The 20,059-nt window shown below is 38.7% G+C and overlaps 1 protein-coding gene and 1 pseudogene across 1 annotated transcript in view; one reads left to right on the top strand and one right to left on the bottom strand.

The window, feature by feature from the left end:
- MYT1L (myelin transcription factor 1 like) overlaps nucleotides 1-20,059 on the top strand; it is a 280,476-nt gene that overhangs the window by 250,141 nt on the left and 10,276 nt on the right. Inside the window, exon 18 of the mRNA XM_042781958.1 lies at nucleotides 18,395-18,498. Coding sequence (XP_042637892.1) covers nucleotides 18,395-18,498 — 104 coding nt within the window. The remainder of the gene's footprint in view (nucleotides 1-18,394; nucleotides 18,499-20,059) is intronic.
- Nucleotides 1,043-1,133, bottom strand: LOC122150696 (annotated as a pseudogene).

Raw genomic sequence — 20,059 nt, 5'->3', positions numbered from 1 at the left:
TTCAGTTGTCTTATCAGGCTGTCTCATCAGGGCTTGACGCCCGGAGGAAGCTGCTAACTGAAATGTTGGTGGCTTGGGTTTGCTTCGGCCTAACATTGCCCTTCTAGAAGGCGGGGAAATGAGGAGTGCTTAGTCAATTCAAGCGGTTAAAATAGCAAGTTTATTTTTGCAAGTTAAAGTCTGCACCTTTGCATACTTTGTGTTACAGTAAAGATTTTTTAACTGAGATCTACCTTTTTATTTAGTCACAAATCTTTAAAGAAAACTTGGAAAAATGTTATGAAAAACTCTCAATATGTGAAAATTTAATTTGGGAGTGAAGATGAGGAACAAAGTTTTGATATTTATATTTGACTAAAGTTATTTATAATTTTTAGCTTCATTTAACATTATCAATTCTGTTTCCTAAAGCTCCGTCAATTAAGTATCTTTTCTGAGGTCAGCTACATAAACTTTCTTAACAAGCACTAAGCAATTCTTTAACAAATAAAAGGCTGAATGGCTTTCTTAATAAAGGTAGAAAGAGGGAAGAAGCGGAAAAAGGAGAGAGAGAAAGAAAAGAAAAAAGAGAAAGAGAAAATCAGGAGAGAATAGCTTGCATATCTTAAAGGAGGAAATGGTTTGCTTCTGATCTACCACAGGCTGTTGGCTTGACAAAGCCATCAAATTGCCTTCTCTTTATCAGTTGGCATGGGTTAACATTAAGACATCAGAAATTCAGAATCTATGATTCTTTAATTCCAGATACTTTTTTTTTTTTTTTACTTTTATTGTGGTGAAAATATACACAAGACATTCACCAACATAATAACTTCTACATTTATAGCTCAGGGATATTGATGACATTTTTCATGTTGTGCCACCATTATTTTTCCAAAATATTCCATCACCATTAGCATAAACTCAGTTCCTCTCGAACAAAAGCTTCCCCTTTCCCCCCTCCCTTCTACTCCTGGTAACCACTAATAATCTTTCTCATAGATATATAATTAAAAAAAAAATTATTGTGATTTAGGTGAAAGTTTACAGAGCCAATTCACTTAAAAATATGGAACACTTCATGAATTTGTGTGTCATCCTTGCACAGGGGCAATGCTTATAATTTATTTTTTCAACCTATATAGGAATTTCCCTCCACCCCATCCCTGATAACCAACAAAGAAAACTCCCTTCCCTGTATAAACCTTTCCTTGACTTTTTACATAGTGGACTAATACAATAATTTGTTCTGCAGACAATAACTGTTAATCAGAAAAAACAAGTAGCATATCGGACAGGTTAAAAGAAGCAATTGGACTGAGGCTATTAATTAGAGGAATTCACCAGCCACTCCTCGGAAGGAAGGTTGGGCAATCTACTGCCGTAGTTAGTGATCCTGTCTGGAAACCCAAGGATAGGTCCCTATGAGTCAGTCCGACTTGAGGGCACATAACAACAACAACAAGCAATAAGGTATCATTCATAGCAACTAACCAATTAACACACAGGTACTAGATGGGTCACATGGGTCACTCAATTGGACGCAGCTCCTACTACATCTCCGAAGGAACTTCGTCAACTAATTTTCTGGCATTTAATCCAAGTTGCGGGACACGGTTTGATTAATTGTAAGTTTTAAGACAAATTACTTTTTTCTGCTATATATCTTATTACCCTCATATACACAGGTGAAGGAGTTGAGAAGTCCAAGGTCACTTGGAAGACTAAATTGCAGAGATAATTTTAAACCCAGATCTTTGAAAATCCAGAGTCCATGCTGGAAGTTTGGAGTTATCTTTCCAATATTGTTGCAGTCTGTTCTGATACTACTTGTGCAAAGACCAGAAATATTTATTACTAAAGTCTAAGTATACTTGTTTTGAGGAGCTCTTGTAGCATAGTGGCTAAAGCGCTTGACTGCAAACCAGAAGGCTGGCGGTTCAAACCCACCAGCCACTCCTCAGAAGGAAGATGGGGCAATCTACTTCTCTAGTGCTAACTGCCTCGGAAACCCAAAGAGGGGTCGCTACCAGTTGGGTCTGACTCGACGGCAAACAACATACTTCTTTTGGTGAAAATGCTATAATAGAGGATATAGAGAATATCTGTCATCTCTGCATTGCTAATTAAAGGAACAGCCAACAGGAACTTTACTATGCTCTGCAGAGTAGAGAAGCACAAATATTCCATTTTCCACTGTAATTATTGTTGTCATTATTTGCCATTGAATCAGTTCTAACTCATGGCAACTCTGTGTATAACAGAATGAAACCTTGTCCGATCCTGTGCCATTTAACTATCACTGGTATGTTCAAATCCATTGTTGTGGCTATTGTGTAGCACGTTTCAACCTAGAGGGTTCATCTGCCAGCACTACTGTATCAGACAATATTCTGTTGCGATCCATAAGGTTTATCTTTTGCTGCTTTTCCAACGTAGATCACCAGACCTTTCTTTCTAGTGTGTTTTATTCTGCAAGTTTTGCTGTAACCTGTCTACCACAGATGGCCTGACGGTTGTTTGAAATATTGGTGGCATAGCTTTCAGCATCCTAGCAACACGCAAGCTATCACAGTATGACAAACAGACAGGTGGTTGACCATATTCTTAAAAGTCAAAAGACTTGCTTTTAAGTATCCCTAGCACTTGACTGCTAACCAGAAGGCTGGTGGTTCAAACCCACCAGTCACTCCTCGGAAGGAAGGTTGGGCAATTCTACTTCCGTAGTGATACTGCTTCGGAAACCCAAGGAGGGGTCGCTATGAGTGGGGGCCGACTTGACGGCAAATAACAACAACAACAACAACAAGCTATATGTGAAAAAGACTATCTCTTTTTCTGTCTTTTATCAAATACAATGAATGCAAAATCTTATTGCAAGTCACTTGTATGACTTCATAAGTAAAAAACGAGCAAGAACACCCCTTCCCCCAGTTTAGAGTACTAGGAAACATCGAGGAAACCATTAAGTTGCTAAATCAGACTTGAGCAAGTTCATGTCTTTGGATTTTAGCTTTTTCTCTCAAGCATTTCTCTGAAAAGGAAAGAATCATCCTAAATACCCTTAAATCTCCCTTTTCTGGCTCTAAAATACTTTTTTTTTTTTAAACTTGGAAGAATCTGCTCTCATTTCTACCCCCACAAGAATAACATTATTTTCTTGATCCCCCTGAATGATCTCATATAATTAATTAATACTCAGTTATCTCTGAGCAGTCAAGTGTAACTTGAAATTCACGGGTTGCTCTTCCAGAACACTTTTGCAAAAGAAATTTATTATATGCCTGTTAGCATACCGCCAGAAGTTGTGCTGTCTATGGCTTTATTCTTTTTTGCCAAGCCATTAGTAGAGAAGGAACTGTGATAACACTGTTTTTCCTTTCTTTATTATTATAGAAAAAAGGAAGCTAAAGTAAGGAGTTCTAACTTTTATTGAGCACTTCCAAGGCCAAACACTGCTGGGGCTTTGTATATTCTTATCATATTTAGTATCCCAACAACCTTGAAAATTTTCCTCCTGCTATTTCCATTTTACCTATGGGGAAAAGGAAACTCAAAGGTTAATTAATTTGATCACGGCCAAACAACTGATGGAGGTTACCAGTGTTGCCTAACCTTCAAGCTCTAAATCTTCCACAAGAGCATGCCAATCTTTCAGGTGCTATCGAGACCTTCAAATAAATGCAATCATCTTAGACCGTGGTATGCTAATTTAAGAAAGACTGCTTTTGTTATGTTCTGTTATGTTATGTTGTGTTGTGTTATGTTATGCTTTGATTTTAATGAACAGAATTTTTGACAGCTAAAATGCTACTTGATGTCTGGTGGCTTCCTTGTTCAGGCCAATCCTATATAAAAGCAAGTTCTTTCCTGAAAGCTAACAGGGTAATTTGTGGAACTTAATTATAAAAGTTTATTTCTAGCCTAACCATCTATAATGTGAAGGGCTCAACACTCCTGGAATTCAAGGATCAGTAGAGAAATCAGACCAGGGCATTGCTGGTGCCTCCCTAAGACACAGACCAAGGAATTTTCCAGGCAAACAAGCAAGCAAGGTGATTTATTCCTAAATTCACTTTTGCTGTTTGCCTTGTAGTAATTATTCCATATATTTGCATATCACTTTTCAGATAACAAAGATGTCACCTAAACTTGACAGCAATATTGGGAACTTGGAGACCTGACTACTCCAGCCCAGACTCGGTCCCAGGTTGCACCATAATAAGCAGGAAGTCAGGATCAGAAGTCTTCATGTCATAACTGTTGTCCCTTCCACTCCATAAGTAGGCTTCAAAATGAGTTACATATGCTCCTGGGGATCCACAAAATTTTCTAGGGGCACACACGGACCTTCATATCTTTAAGAAAATTAATTCCCAGATCCTCTAATTGCACATGTGTTCTTTCCAGAATCTGGTAGGCCGAGAATACTGTGGTCTACCAGTTCGTTTTTCTATCACCCATTTCACAATCTACCTTCTTCATCTTCATAAAATAAATGAAGCCTCCTCCCTAATCTTACAATGATGGATTGATCCAGGATTTAAACATTTCCAAGGTACCTAAAAAAGGGTTAATTCAAGAATGTTTGGCTCCTGAGTACTTGAACCTATGGGCTCAGGACTGTGGTCACAGGAGACATCAAGCTCAATTGGCATAACATACTACACAAAAACATTTTTCTAAATCCTACTCTGGTGAGTAGCGACTGGGGTTTTAAAAGCTTGCAAGTAGCCATCTAGGGGCAACAATGGGTCTCTCCTCATGCGGAGAAAAGAAGAATGAAGAAAACCAAAGATGAATGGAAACAATTAAGTCCAAGGGACTAGTAGATCATGTGATCTTCAGCCTATATGACCATGAGACAAGAAGAACTAGATGGTACCTGGCTACCACTATCAACCACTCAAAGGGGGGATCAGTGCAAGAGATCCTGGATAGAATGGGAGAACAATGTAGAACACAACTCAAAATCATAAAATAAAGACCAGGTTCACTGGTCTGACAGAGCCTTGTGAGACCCCTGAGACTATGGCCCATAGTTACCCTTCAGGTCTGGAATTGAACTCACTCCCATGGTTTCCAGCCAAACAGTAGACAGGCATAGAGGGTGAACATTTACATCAGGCAGACACACTTCTTAGAGCAATCGATCATGGGCAAATAGAAGGGCAGTGTTTGCACAGGGAGATAGCTCGGGGAACAGGAATACATAAGAAAGAAGGAGATAGGGAAGAAGTGGAAAGACAGCTGTTACATTGTGGGGAGTTGCAATCAATGTCACGAAGCAACATGTGTTTGAACTTCTGTATGGAAAATGAATTTGCTCTATAAAATTTCACCAAAATCACAATAAAAAATTTTAAAAAAAAGAATGTTTGGCTCCCAAGAAAACTCCCAAGAGGCCCAGCAGAAAGAACTTCAGAAAGAAATACTGAAGAAATTGTGCACCTTATTTAATCTAAGGAGCTATCTAGGCAAAAATTCAGTGGACATTTTTCATAAACTAAACTCTCTGCTACCACTCATCTGTCAGCTTGTGGTGTGATGGCTTATGTGTTGCTATGAGGTGGGAGGCTTTGCCACTGGTATTTTAAATACCAACAGAGTCACTCATGGTGGACAGGTTTAAGTGGAGCTTCCAGACTAAGACAGACTCAGAGGTAGGAAGGGGCCATCCACTTCTCAAAGAATTGTCCAGAGAAAACCTTATGACTAGCAGTGAAACACTGTCTGATATATTAATGGAAAACTTTATGAATAGCCCTGAAACATTGTCCCATATAGCGCCGAAAGATGAGCCCCTCAGATCAGAAAGCACTCAAAAACAACTGGGGAAGAGCTGCCACCTCAGAGTAGAGCCAACATTCATGATGTGGATGGAGTAAACTTTCTGGTCCTCCATTTACTGATGTGGAACAGCTCAAAATGAGAAGAAAGAGCTGGAAAACACCATTAATAATGGGAACATGGAATGTACAAAGTATGAATCTAGGAAAATTGGACGTTGTCAAAAATGAAATGAAATGCATAAAGATTGATATCCTAGGCATTAGTGAGCTAAAATGGACTGGTTTTGGACATTTTGAATCAGACAACCATATGATCTACTATGCTGGGAATGGCAATTTGAAGAGGAATGGCATGGTATTTATAGTCTCAAAAAACATTTCAAGATCTATCCTGAAGTACAATGCTGTCAGTGATAGGATAATATCCATGCATCTACAAGGAAGACTGGTTACTACTAGTACTATTCAAATTTATGCACCAACCACTAAAGCCAAAGACAAGGAAATTGAAGATTTTTACCAACTTCTGCATTCTGAAATTGATCAAACATAAACTCAAGATGTGTTGATTATCACTGGTGATTAGAATGCAAATTGGAAACAAAACGAATCACCAGTAGATGGAAAATATGGACTTGGTGACAGAAATAACTCTAGAGATCCCATGATAGAACTTTGCAAGATCATTGCAAATACCTTTCTTCAACAACATAAATGAAGACTATACATGTGGACTTCACCAGATGGAGTACACAGGAATCAGATCAACTACATCTGTGGAAAGAGGTGATGGAGAAGCTCAATATCTTCATCCAAAACAAGGCCAGGAGCAGATTATGGAAAAGACTCTTACTCATTGCTGTTGAGTAGATTGCAACTCATAGTGACCCAAACATCTTGGGTTTCCAAGCCGGTATCTCTACAGAAATAGATTGTCCAATCTTACAGTTCAAGTTGAAGCTGAAGACAATTAAAGTAAGTCCACAAGAGCCAAAATATGACCTTGATTATATCCCTCCTGAATTTAGAGACCATCTAAAGAACAGATTTGATGCATTGAACACCAATGTACAAAACCAGAGGAATTGTGGGATGACATCAAAAACATCATCCACAAAGAAAGCAAAAAGCCATTAAAATGACAAGAAAGGAAGAAAAGACCAAAATGGATGTGAGAAGAAACTCTGAACCTTGCCCTTGAGTGGAGAGTAGATAAAGCAAGTGGAAGAAGTGAGGAGATAAAAGAGCTAAACAGAATATTTCAAAGAGCAGCTTGAGAAGACAAAATCAATTATTATAATGAAATGTGTAAATATCTGGAGTTAGAAAACCAAAAGGGATGAACACACTCAGCATTTCTCAAGCCAAAAGAACTGAAGAAAAATTCACACCTTGAGTTGCATTATTGAAAGATCCTATGGGCAAAACATTGAATGGTGCAGGAAAAATCAAAAGAAGATGGAAGGAATACACAGAGTCACTGTACCAAAAAGAATTAGTCAATGTTCATGCATTTTAGGAGGTGGCATATGATCAAGAACCAATGGTATTGAAGGAAGCAGTCGAAGCTGCACTGAAGGAATTGGCAAAGAACAAGGCTCCAGGAAGTGATGGAATACCCACTGAGATATTTCAACAAATGGATACCACGCTAGAGGCACTCACTGATCGATGCGAAGAAATTTGGAAGACAGCGACCTGGTCAACTGAATAGAAGAGATCCATATTAGTATCCATTCCAAAGAAAGGTGATCCCACAGAATGTGGAAATTATCAAACAATATCATTAATAGCACATGCAAGTAAAATCTTGCTAAAGATAGTTCAAAAATGGTTGCAGCATTATATTGTCAGAGAACTTCCAGAAACGCAAGCTGGATTCAGAAGAGGACATGGAACGAGGGATATCATTGCTAATGTCTGATGGATCTTGGCTCAAAGCAAAGAATTCCAGAAAGATACTTATGTGTGTTTTATTGACTATGCAAAAGCATTCGATTGTGTGATCATAACAAATTATTAACATTGAGAAGAATAGGAATTCCAGAACACTTAATTGCGCTCATGAGGAACCTGAACATAGACAAGGAGGCTATTGTTCAAACAGTACAATGAGACACTGCATGGATTGAAATAAGGAAGGGAGTGTGTCAAAGTTGTATGCTTTCACCATACTTAGGCAATCTGAGCAAATAATCTGAGAAGCTGGACTATATGAAGAAAAGTGTGGCTTCAGGTTTGGAGAAAGACTCATTAACAACCTGTGATATGCAAATCACACAACTTTGCTTGCTGAAAGTAAGGATGACTTGAAGCACTTACTAATGAAGATTGAAGATTATAGTCTGCAGTATGGATTATATCTCAACATAAAAAAATTAAATCCTCACAACTGGACTAATAAGCAGCATCATGAAAAACAGAGAAAAGACTGAAGTTGTCAAAGATTTCATATTACTTGGTTCTACAATCAACACCAATGACAGCAGCCGTCAAGATGTCAGATGACATATTGCACTGGGCAAATCTGCTGCAAAAGGCCCCTTTAAAGTGCTAAAAAGCAAAGATTCCTCTTTGAAGACTAATGTGTGCCTAACCCAAGCCATGATGTTTTTAGTAGCCTCAAGTGCATGTGAAAGCTAACCAATGAATAAGGAAGACAAAAGAAGAGTTGATGCTTTTGAGTTGTGGTGTTGACAAAGAATAGTGAAAGTACCATGGACTGCCTAAAGACTTAACAAATCTGTCATGGAAAAAGTGCAGCCAGAATGCTCCTTGGAAGGAAGAATGGCCAGACTTCATCTCACCTACTTTGGTTTTCAGAAGGGACCATTTCCTGGAGAAGGATATCATGGTTGGTAAAGTGAAGGGTCAACATAAAAGGGGAAGGCCCTCAACATGATGGATTGATACAGTGGCTGCAATGATGGGCTAAGATGTAGCAAGCATTGTGAGGATGGCACAGGACCAGGCAGTGTTTGGTTCTGTTGTACGTGGGGTCTCTATGAGTCAGAGCCAACTCAATGGCACTTAAGAACAACAACAACAAAACCCCCTGATCCTGGGTTTTAATGGAAACATATAAAACACTGTACGGTATAAAATTTTCTGAAATATATATCCTTTGCAATTATTTAATAATCACAATAAAAAACTTTAGATGGCAACTTTAAAATCTATGAAGAGGGACTTTTTTATTTTTAATTAAAAACATGAATAGGAAAAAAAAAAAATGAGAGAGAGAAAACCAACTGCCATGGAGTTGATTCCAACTCAGCTACCTTATAGGACACAGGAACTGCCCTGTAGAGTTTCCAAGACTGTGAATCTTTATGGAATCCAATTGTCTCAAATTTCTCCCAAGGAGCAGATAGTGGGTTCCAACTGCCAACCTTTTGCTTAGTTTTGAATGCTTTAAACACTTCACTACCAATCAAAAATTGAACTCACTGACATCTAGTTGATTTCAAGTCATAGCGACACCCATTGGGTTTCCAAGGCTGTACATCTTTACAGAATCAGACTGCCTCATCTTTCTTCTATGAAGGGACTGGTGGGTTCCAGCCACACACGTTTTGATTAGCAGCCAAATGCCTTAACCACTACACCACCAGAGTTCCTTTAGTTCACTGCCAAAGGCCCTTCATTAAAAATTTAGTAAGCAAAATTAGGACAAACAAAAATTGAACCTACTATACTAAATAACATGCGATATTTTTTTTGTTTTATAATTTTTCAACTCACATTACTGGGTCAGAAGAACAAATTTTCAGTGAAAAACATACTTAGAGATGACAAATGTTTTAATTCTGTTTGGCTGTCTCAACCAATGCTTTGGTTTTTAACATTTAGCTACAATGTAGTGATAACTCACAAAGAGACAGGGATCTTATGTAGATTAATTTACTCCTTATAACCACTTTATGATATCTTGTTGTTGTTGATGTTGTATGCTGTTCAGTCTATTCTGACTCACAGTGGCCCTACAGGACAGAGTAGAGCTGGAAATCATGGGATTTCCTAGGCTGTGATATTTATGGAAGAAGCTCTGGTGGTATGTAGTAAAGATATTTGGCTGCTAACCAAAAGGCTGTTCCACCAAAGAAAGATGAGGCCAACTCTTCCCATTAAGATTTATAACCTTAGTGTGGTGCAGTGATTACTTGGTATGGCTTTTCTAGCCCTGGTGTTAGTGACTCCCACCAGATTAGTGGGTGGGACCATGCAAATAAGGTGTATGGAACTCTAATGTGCAATTGGTCAGTTTTGTCATTCTGCTAGGCTTAAAATGAGCCCTCCTAACTAGTAGCAAAATTCAAAAAGACAAAAAACAACAAATGCTGGAGAGGATGCGGAGAGATTGGGACTCTCATACACTGCTGGTGGGACTGTAAAATTATACAACCACTGTGGAAAGCAGTATGGCGATTCCTTAAAGGAAGATGGGGCAATCTAATTCCGTAGTGATACTGCCTCAGAAACCCAAGGAGGGGTCGCTATGAGTCGGGTCCGACTCGGCGGCACATAACAACAACAACAACAACTAGTAGCAAAGTTCAAGAAGACAAAAAATAACAAATGCTGGAGAGGATGAGGAGAGATTGGGACTCTCATACACTGCTGGTGGGACTGTAAAATTATACAACCACTGTGGAAAGCAGTATGGCGATTCCTTAAAAAGTTGGAATTAGAAATACCATTTGACCCAGCCATTCCACTTTAGGTATATATTCTAAAGAACTGAGAGCCAGGACAGGAACAGATACATGCACACCCATGTTGATTGCGGCACTATTTATAACAGCAAAAACATGGTAACATCAAGTAGACACACGCCCTGGAGAGAACAATCATGGGAGAAGGCAGGGCTGCTTATGCACAGTGAGACAGCTCAGGTGGCAAGAGAGTATGGAGGGATGGTCACTGGGAAGAGGTAACTATGGGGAGGAAGTGGGAGGGGAACTGTTGCATTGTGGTAAATTGTGGTCAATGACTTGAGACAAAGTATATGTGAACTGCTGTACGAAAAGTGAATTTGCTCTGTAAAGCTTCACCCAAATCAAAATTTAAAAAAAAAAAAAAGATGGTAACAACCTAGGTGCCCATCAACAGAAGAATGGATAACCAAAGTATGGTACATACACACAATGAAATACTATGCATCCCTAAAGAATAACATAGAATCTGCAAAACACTGCATAATGTGGATGAACTTGGAGGACATTATGCTGAGTGAAATAAGTCAATCACAGAAGGAAAAATTTTGTATTAGTCCGTTATTGTAAAAACTCAAGGAAAGGTTCCTATATGGAAGGAAGTTTTCATTGTTGATTACCAGGGGTGGGAGGGGAGGGGGAAGAACACTGTTAGATAGGTAGAGACAAGTATTGATTTGGGTGAAGACATGGGCAATGTATTGAATATAAGTGATTATCACGGTGGCACTGAGGAAGAAGAAGACATAGAGAGAGGTACATGGGAGGTACAGAAAACAAAAATGAACCCTTTTGCACATACAGTACTGCATTGTCATTGAAGGCAAACATTGATATACGGGTGGATAAATGGGTGGACAGGCTGAACTATTAGGTATGTCTGTGCAGGGGAGAGTGTGCCCAAGACCATGTACAGGGTTGGCAGACAATGATTCTACAAGTGTATTTGTATGATCTGTAGGAATCCCCGGGTATATAGTAGAGCTGGCAAGGGACAAGATTGTAGTCACTTCTTGGTCACAGCCAACTACCCAGAGGGAGCAAGTAATTGGATCTGTGGGCTCAGGACCATGGTCGCAGGTGATACCAAGCTCAATTGGCATAACATGTTACACAAAACATTTTTCCACATCCTACTTTGGCAAGTAGCAACTGGCATCTTAAAAGCTCACAAACAGCCATTTAGATGCAATGTGATCCTCAGACTATATGACTATGAGACCAGAAGAATTAGATGGTGCCCAGCTACCAATGTCAACCACTCAGAGGGGGATCTATGTAAGAGATCCTGGATACAGTGGGAGAAAAATGTGGAACAAAACTCAAAATCATTAAAAAAAAAAAAAAGGGACCAGGTTTGTTGGTCTGATAGAGCCTGATGGAACCACTGAAAATATATGGCCCCTAGCTGCCTTTCAGGTTTGAAATTGAACCCACTACTGTGGCTTCCAGCCAAACAAAAGACAGGCATATAAGCTAAACATTTACCTTAGCTAGAAATACTCCTTGGAGAGATCAATCACAGGAGAATAAAGGGCTGTGTATGCACAGGGAGACAGCTCAAGGGGCAGGAATACATGGAGGGAAGGACACAAGGCAGAGGTAACTGTGTGGAGGAAGTGGGAGGGGAACTGTTGCATTGTGGGAAATAGCAGTCAATGTCATGAGATGAAGTGTGTGTGAGGTGCTGTATGGAAAGTGAATTTGCTCTGCTAACTTTCATGCAAATCACAATAAAATTTTTTTAAAAAATGAACTTGGAAACAGAATAAGGGTTGCTGTGTATCAGAATCAACTCGATGGCAGTGAGTTTGTTTTGAGTTGGAATCTTTACTGAAACTGACTGCTACATTCTTCTTCTATGGAGTACCTGGATGGTTCAAACTGTTAACCTTTAGTTTAGCAGCCAAGCACTTAACCATTGTGCCACCAAAACTCCTACCTTATGAAATAGATACTATTATTATCTGTCATCTTGTAATGCAGGAACTTAAGAGTTAGAGTCTTTAAGAAAATCGCTCATTATAACAAAACTGTTAAGCAGCAAAATTTAAATTTAGGTTCCAAGTCTGTCATATTCCATATCCTTAGATATTAGCTTCTAATATCCCTTATTGTAGCAGACCAGAATGCCTACCAGGAAATTTCCCCAAGTCATGTGAGAGCTATCCACTGTTTAGATGCTGATCTTTCATGAAAGTTAAGTAGAATATAAAAATTGATAAGAAACTATTTTATAAAAATTCCAAGTAAAGCAAAATGGCCCTGGAAATCTAACCTATAATGAAAGACCACATTCTCTTCTCATAACTTTATTGCAACTTTTCTAAATATTAATTTGCAAGGGTCTAACCACAAGATATGAGGCCTTGGTGGTTCTGTGGTGGAATTCTCTCTCACCTTCTATGCAGGTGACCTGATTTCTGTTCCTGGTTAATGTACCTCAAGCACAACCATCACCCATCTGTCAGTGGAGGAAGCTTGTGTGTTGCTATAATGCTGAACACATTTCAGTGGAGCTTCCAGACTAAGATGGACTAGGAGGAAAAGCCTGGCAATCTACTTCTGAAAATCAGCCAGTGAAAACTCTGTGGGTCACAAAAGTCTGAGCTGCAATTCATCATGGGGATGATGCAGGATTGGGCAGCATTTCTTCCTGTTGTGCATGGGGTTACCATGAGTCTAGGGGGACTTGACAGCCGCTAACAACAATCCCAAGATAAAGATGTTGACATTTGTGAGTGTTTTATATTAGTCACGATTTATTAAATGTCTCCTATATGCCAGTTAAGATTATTTAATTGGAATTTTCAGACACTATTTGTCCATAATTTTCTAAATTTTGTAATAGCATAGTCATCCTCAAATTGTCTATTCTGAAACGGGTTGTTTTACTTGTAACTTCACTCAAAAACTATCAGAGGAAATCACAGGAGTCCTGGTGTTAGGAATAAGCAGGACTGCAGAACATTTTTCACTCTTTTATAAAGAATTGTAGAAAATTCCATACCTTGATCAAATAGCTCTGGAGGTTCACTGTTGATGACTCCGTAAAAAGAGCTGACCACCCATCTTCCTGGTCACAGGTTCAACACTGTATTAATCTGCAGTGAAATAACAGTGCTTATACATTTTGAAGGAGCTCTGGTAGCATAGTGCCTAAGGTATTTGACTGCTAACCAGAAGGCTGGTGGTTCAAACCCACCAGCTACTCCTTAGAAGGAAAGTTGGGCAATCTACTTCTGTAGTGATACTGCCTCGGAAACCCAAGGAGGGGTCGCTATGAGTCAAATACGACTTTATGACAGTGGGTTTGGTTTGGTTTGGTTTTTATACATTTTTATATCTTTTGCTGTCATGCAAATTAAGTAATTAGAATTTTTATTTTATTTTTAAGAGAGAATTGGTGTTTTCCTTTTATTTATGTATTGCATTTTCTTTGCACAGTGTACTCATACACTCTAGAGAGATTAAGAACCATTACCAAAGGAGACTTTAGAGAGACGTGTTTCCCTTCTCAGTAAGCACTCAAAGAAATGAGAATTATAGTGAATAACAGCGGGCCCTGAAGAATAGCCTGAACCTGTAAAAACAGAGAAATTTTAAGAGTCAGCTAGATCTCATGGTGTGAGAGAATAGATGGCAGGATCTTCTGGGATTTTTATGAAAATGTGATTGAACTTCTAATTTACACAACTTCAGTCTTCAATGGAAAATATGACCTACACCTGGAAAAAGAGTTTATAATTGTTGACACCTAAAAAATTAAAGAACTATGACATGAAGAACTTATGCAGAAATGTACTTGGAAAATACACCCATCTAGTCGTAGTGGATTAGGCATTATGATATACAAATCTACTGTGGAAACATACAGTACATGTTCTCAATGCATTTGGACACCTTGTCTCAATTTATACAATGTTGTTGTTATGTGCCGTAGAGTTGGACCTGACTCATAGCGACCCCTCCTTGGCTTTCCGAGGCAGTATCACCACAGAAGTAGATTGCCCAACCTTCCTTCCGAGGAGTGGCTGGTGGACTTGAACCACCAGCCTTCTGGTTAGCAGTCAAGTGCCTTAGCCACTATGCTACCATTCAGACTGCTTGCAATTTAAAGAAATTTTGTGGTGAATTCTTGTTAAATGATAAATTGGTTCAGAATTTGTATGACAAATCAGAATTTTATTCAATGTATATTCTTATCTTGCGGTATAACTGACTTCTACTACATAAAATAATTATATTGGCCACCACCTTGTGGTGCCAAGTATTATTAAGTCCTTTATAGACATTATCTCAATCAGTCTTGTAGTCCCTGGGTGGCAGAAAGGTCACATGCTTGAATACTATCTGAAAGATTGGCAGGTCGAACCCCCCCTAAAGGGGTCTCCGTAAACAGCCTTGGTGATCTGCTTCTGAAAGGTCACAGCCTTGAAAGCCCTATTCTCTTGTGTTCTATTCTGCACACAAGGGGCCACCATGAGTCAGAACCAACTCGACCGGAACTAACAGTGTCAAATATACAATAAGTGAAGTAAGATAGGCTGCCTTGTACTTACTTAATAATCTATAGTGAACAGTTTCACATAGCTTTCACCACATCAAAGATGTAGTAAGGCTATGTAATTGGGTAATCTGCCACTGGCAATTGACAACAACAACCAATCTTAATTCCTAAATTTGAAAGTTGCTATAAAAGGCAGATCACACTTAAGAATGGGGAAAAAGTAATATCCCAAACCTGAGAAACAGAAAAGATCATTACTGGCAGTATTTTGTATTATTTTATCAATACTTTTTGCTATACATAAAAAGAAAAATTTTGTTGCTTGATGTCTCAGGACCCTATACCTACAAGAGATGGAATTTGTCTGCTTAATGTGACCCTTTAGGTATTTATGTGAACCACTGTTTCTGAGTAACAATCCATACCTTGCACCCGTGGGTGCCAGCAGTAGCACAATTGATAAAGGTATAAAAAATTTTGACAGATGTTCAAGATCAATCGGTCAGAGAAGTTTGCTTTGACACATAAGATTTTGATTTATGGGAGGAAACAATTCAGAAGGAAAGATAATTAAATGGGAAATCAACTTGAGTACTCTCACGTGTTCTTCCTTACTACTTCTATGATAATGTTGTGGAAGTAATGTGATTCTTTTTTGCAGGGACTGCTTACTCTACAGAATCATTTTCATTGCACTAAAACAAAACAACTGAAACCCAATCCCATTTATCTCCTTGCTGTCTCTTTTGTTTTGACTTTTAAAAATGAAAGTGCAAAGAGAGAGAACACATTTATCTCCACTCAACTAGTCTCTGCAGCATTTTCCATTAGTTTTAAATAAGGATTCTTTGTTTTTCTATATGACACACGGGAACAGCAATCACGTATCCTGAATTTGCAAGGATATTTGCCCTTAAAAAGGAGATCTGGTGGCATAGTGTTTAAAGCATTGGGCTGCTAACCAAATGATCGGTGATTTGAACTCACCAGCCACTCCATGGAAAAAAGATGGGGCAGTCTGCTTGTGTAAAAATTTAGTCTTGGAAACCCAAGGGGGGGTCACTATGAGCAGAATCAATTCATTGGCAGTCATTTGGTTTTGATTTGCACTTAAAAATTTCTGCTCTTTCCCTTCCTTGAGTACATTCAACCACGTGAGGTGAAATGACTAAACATAAAAAGGAATGTGGATCTTTTGGCTCTTGGTATAGACATCACCCACTTTTCAAAAGTTCGCTTTACACCACTTTGCTTTTACCAAAGACCTGTATTAGCACATTTTTGCTAACCAAAAGAAATGCGCAGAGGATTTTCCCTTTTATGATGAAAACATGAAAAGTGAAACTAGTGTTCAGTGCTTGTTTTTCAGTGAGCCATTAAAGGGGCAACTTGCACCCTGAGCAGCCAGAGTGGCTACATCAAGCTCTTTCCCCAAGAACAACACTCGGCTTCTCAGCATCAAGCTGCCGTAGCTGCGAGCTGTGTCTGTGAACACAATATGTTAGTGTTATTTTAGATTCTATGTGTTATTTAGTATGATTTGGTAGGTTATTTTTTGTGTCTAAAAATGCTCAAAATTTTTTCCCGTATAAACTAGTGGTATATTTCTTCTTCACTTCATGTTATTTCTGCATATGAAAGTTTTCATAGGAAGGCTCTACTTTCACATAATGGGGGAAACCTGTAACATGAAGTCAAAGATTTCATTTCACTTGGATTTACTATCAATGCCCATGGAGACAGCAGTCAAGAACTCAAACAGTGTATTGCATGGGGCAAATCTGCTGCAAATGATCTCTTTAGAGTGTTAAAAAGCAAAGATGTCACTTTGAGGAATAAAGGTATTTTGAACTGCCTAATATGCATGTGGAAGCTAGACAGTGAATAAGGAAGACTGAAGAATTGATGCATTTAAATTACAGTGTTGGCCAAGAATATTGAATATACAGTGACATTCCAGAAGAACGGACAAAACTGTCTTGGAAGAAATACAGCAAGAATGTTTCTTAGAAGCAAGGATGGTAACACTTCATCTCACATACTTTGGACATGTTATCAAGAGGCACCAGTCCCTGGAGAAGAACAGCCTGCTTGGTAGATGTTCAGCGAAACAAGGAAGACCCTCAATGATATGGATTGACACCAGGGCCACAACAATGGGTTAAAATGTAGCAATGATTGTGAGGATGATACAGACTGGGCAGTGTTTCATTCTGCCTATGGTCACTGAGGCTGAATGGACCCAAAAAATAACCCAAACTTACTGCCATTTAGTTGGTTCTGACTCATAGCAACCCCCATTGGGTTGCCGAAGCTGTAAATCTTTCTGGAAGCAGATCACCCCATCTTTCTTCCGTGGAGAGGTTGGTGGGTTAGGATCGCTGACCTGGTTAATAGCTGAATGCCTTATCCACTATGCCACCAGAGCTCCCTGAAAGGACTAGATAGCACCTAACAACAACAATCCAATGATGGCGATCACTGAACAGAAGAAAAGATCCTTTGTAAATATAATAACTAACCCTTGTACCCAGATACGCAAAGACTGAGGAATTTACTCCACCACATTCAGGTGCTCATACTCATTGGCAGTCACTAGGCACATTACTACTCTCTACCTGTCAGGATCACATAGGTAATCAGAGATTCATGCTGCTGGGTGTAGTCATTACAGCAAAGCTCTACAAATTGATAATTTTGTTAACTGATACGTTTTTAACATTCAAAACGAAAGGATTTTATTAGTCAGATGTTGAATAACCAGACAGTCCTTTCGTGCCCACCTACCTAAAGTTTATCACTGCCACTCAGTCCCTTTCACATTAGACTGCTTTTTTGGTGAATAAAGTAAGATAATATTTACTGAATTCTACTTTTGGTTGTATCTTCTGTCTATTTTCCTAGGCAGAATGTAAGGTCCCTAAGAGCAGAGACAAGTTAGTGCTTCTTGCAGGTATTCCCACAGAGCCTAACAGAGAGCAATCTTGGCACATTCACAGAGGGAACGAGAGAGAAAGTGAGTGAGTGAACATGTGTGCATGTGAATAATGATGGCAACAATAAATAGCTGAATTAGTAAAAAAAAAAAACCCTGGACAAAGTTGATTTCTGTGCAATATAAAAGGATCTGATGCTTGAGACATAGCTAATTATTCCTAAGGAGATTACAGCCTTTAAATCTGTGCATTTTGTTGCTTCAATTTATTTTTTTTATTTTTATTTTTTTTTAGATGCTAAATTAGGGGCCAGGGGATTTGGGAATAGAAAGCCACACAAGCTGCAAAATTTTTTTTTTTTTTTTTATTCAAGGGATTTCAATTCCAAATATAAAAAGAAAATTAAAAATCCTAATATTTTCACATATAGTAGTCTTAATGTACTAATATTTGTCATTACAGGTATAGAAAATGATGAAGAAATCAAACAGTTAGATGAAGAAATCAAAGAGCTAAATGAATCCAATTCTCAGATGGAAGCTGATATGATTAAACTCAGAACTCAGGTAACAGTTTTTCGAAGCCCTAAATGTTAGCTGTATATATGTACTATTACACCAGAGGAACATGACCATAAACCTTCAGAAAAGATGCCACTTCTTTTTTTCTTTATTTTTTATGCTTCATTTTTCTGCCTCATATGTTGGTCTTCTGCTGATATAATATCAGAGGTGATATTTGCTGTAACAGAGCGACCTCAGTTTTCTTGTTCACTGTTGTTTGTTGCTGTTTTTAAAGAAATACCATTATGAATAGTTATCCCCGGAGGACAGCCTGTTCCTGCAGCAGATTAGTTGTTTTTCTCCCAAGGTGTTTTAAGACTTTAATATTATTTAATTGCTATGTTTTACCAGACAATTTTGTCAGGATTACAAATAAAGGATTACAAATCTGGTAGCTAGGACTTTTTAATTCCTCAGTGCCTGACACTTGTGGAAAATCTTCTGTATGTGCAAATTCTCAGGGCCTCACACCTCAGCCTGAACAGGTACACAGAGATGTATAACTGGTAGGACTGCATTAAGAAAGGAAGGAGGGAAGAGACGTTTGTGGACCACCTGCCTAAATGCTAGATGTCAGATTGGCTTTAGTCATGCATGGGCAGTCCTCGGGTTACACACAATATCCGCTCCTACCTTTAAGGTAGGAAGTGTCTTTAAGAATTTATTGGAAGTGTCTTTAAGGATTTGTAAGTTGGAATGGGTGCATATGTTTTTTAATTAGCCTTACTCTCTGTGGGAGAAAGATGTGGCAGTCTGCCTCAGTGAAGACTTAGAGTCTTGGAAACCCTATGGGGCAGTTTTACTCTGTCCTGTATGGTTGCTGCGAGTTGGAATCAACTGCATGGCAGTGGTTTGGTTTTTCAGTTTGGTTTAGTGTAAGAAAAGGCTCAAAGCCTTTTCCATAATTTAAAAGCTGCATGTGCAGCAAGTGAAGGTGATTGTGATGAAGACTTTGTGCTAAATAAGGATTAGTTCAACTGTTTCACAGTGAGGGCAAATTGACATAACATTAAAGGGCAAGTAGAAATTGTCTGTAAATCAGATGTTCGTAACTGGGGGATTGCCTGTAACCCAGTGGCCTACAAGGTAAGTTCTACTAGCCTCATATTAAAGATGGAAAATCTAAAGTTCAGAGAGGTAAAATCCTTCAGCTAAAATAAACCAAGATTCCATAGCCCACCAATGACCAAACTAGAATTTGCACTCAAGTCTTTCTGACTTTCAAGTCACATGCACTGCCAAATGTGCCTTGCTGCCTTTCTAAGCATTCTGTTAGCCTTTAACTCACCTAATGTAAGCTCTAGGAGTACTTTCATTGCCGGTCAAACGATCCCCTTCACTATGTTAACACAGGTAGGTGAGGTATTTCTATGCTACTGGAAACAATATTTATACTTCTGATGTATCACTGTGTACTTGGACCAGTCTATTCCAAAGAGGGCATTTTCCCGATAATAGACAGTATTCATGAATATTCTTAGGAGATGCTTCCATAGTCTCTGTAAAGTTAGTTCAGTTGGCTAGGAATAAGAGATACTAGCAACTATCATTTACTCAATGTTTA

The sequence above is a fragment of the Orycteropus afer genome, unplaced genomic scaffold (assembly GCF_000298275.1).
Source record: "Orycteropus afer afer isolate SDZICR_OR568_19922 unplaced genomic scaffold, OryAfe1.0 scaffold00204, whole genome shotgun sequence".
Lineage (NCBI taxonomy): Eukaryota > Metazoa > Chordata > Mammalia > Tubulidentata > Orycteropodidae > Orycteropus > Orycteropus afer.
The sequence above is the reverse complement of the archived record's forward strand: the minus strand, read 5'-3'. Positions and strand labels throughout refer to the sequence as shown.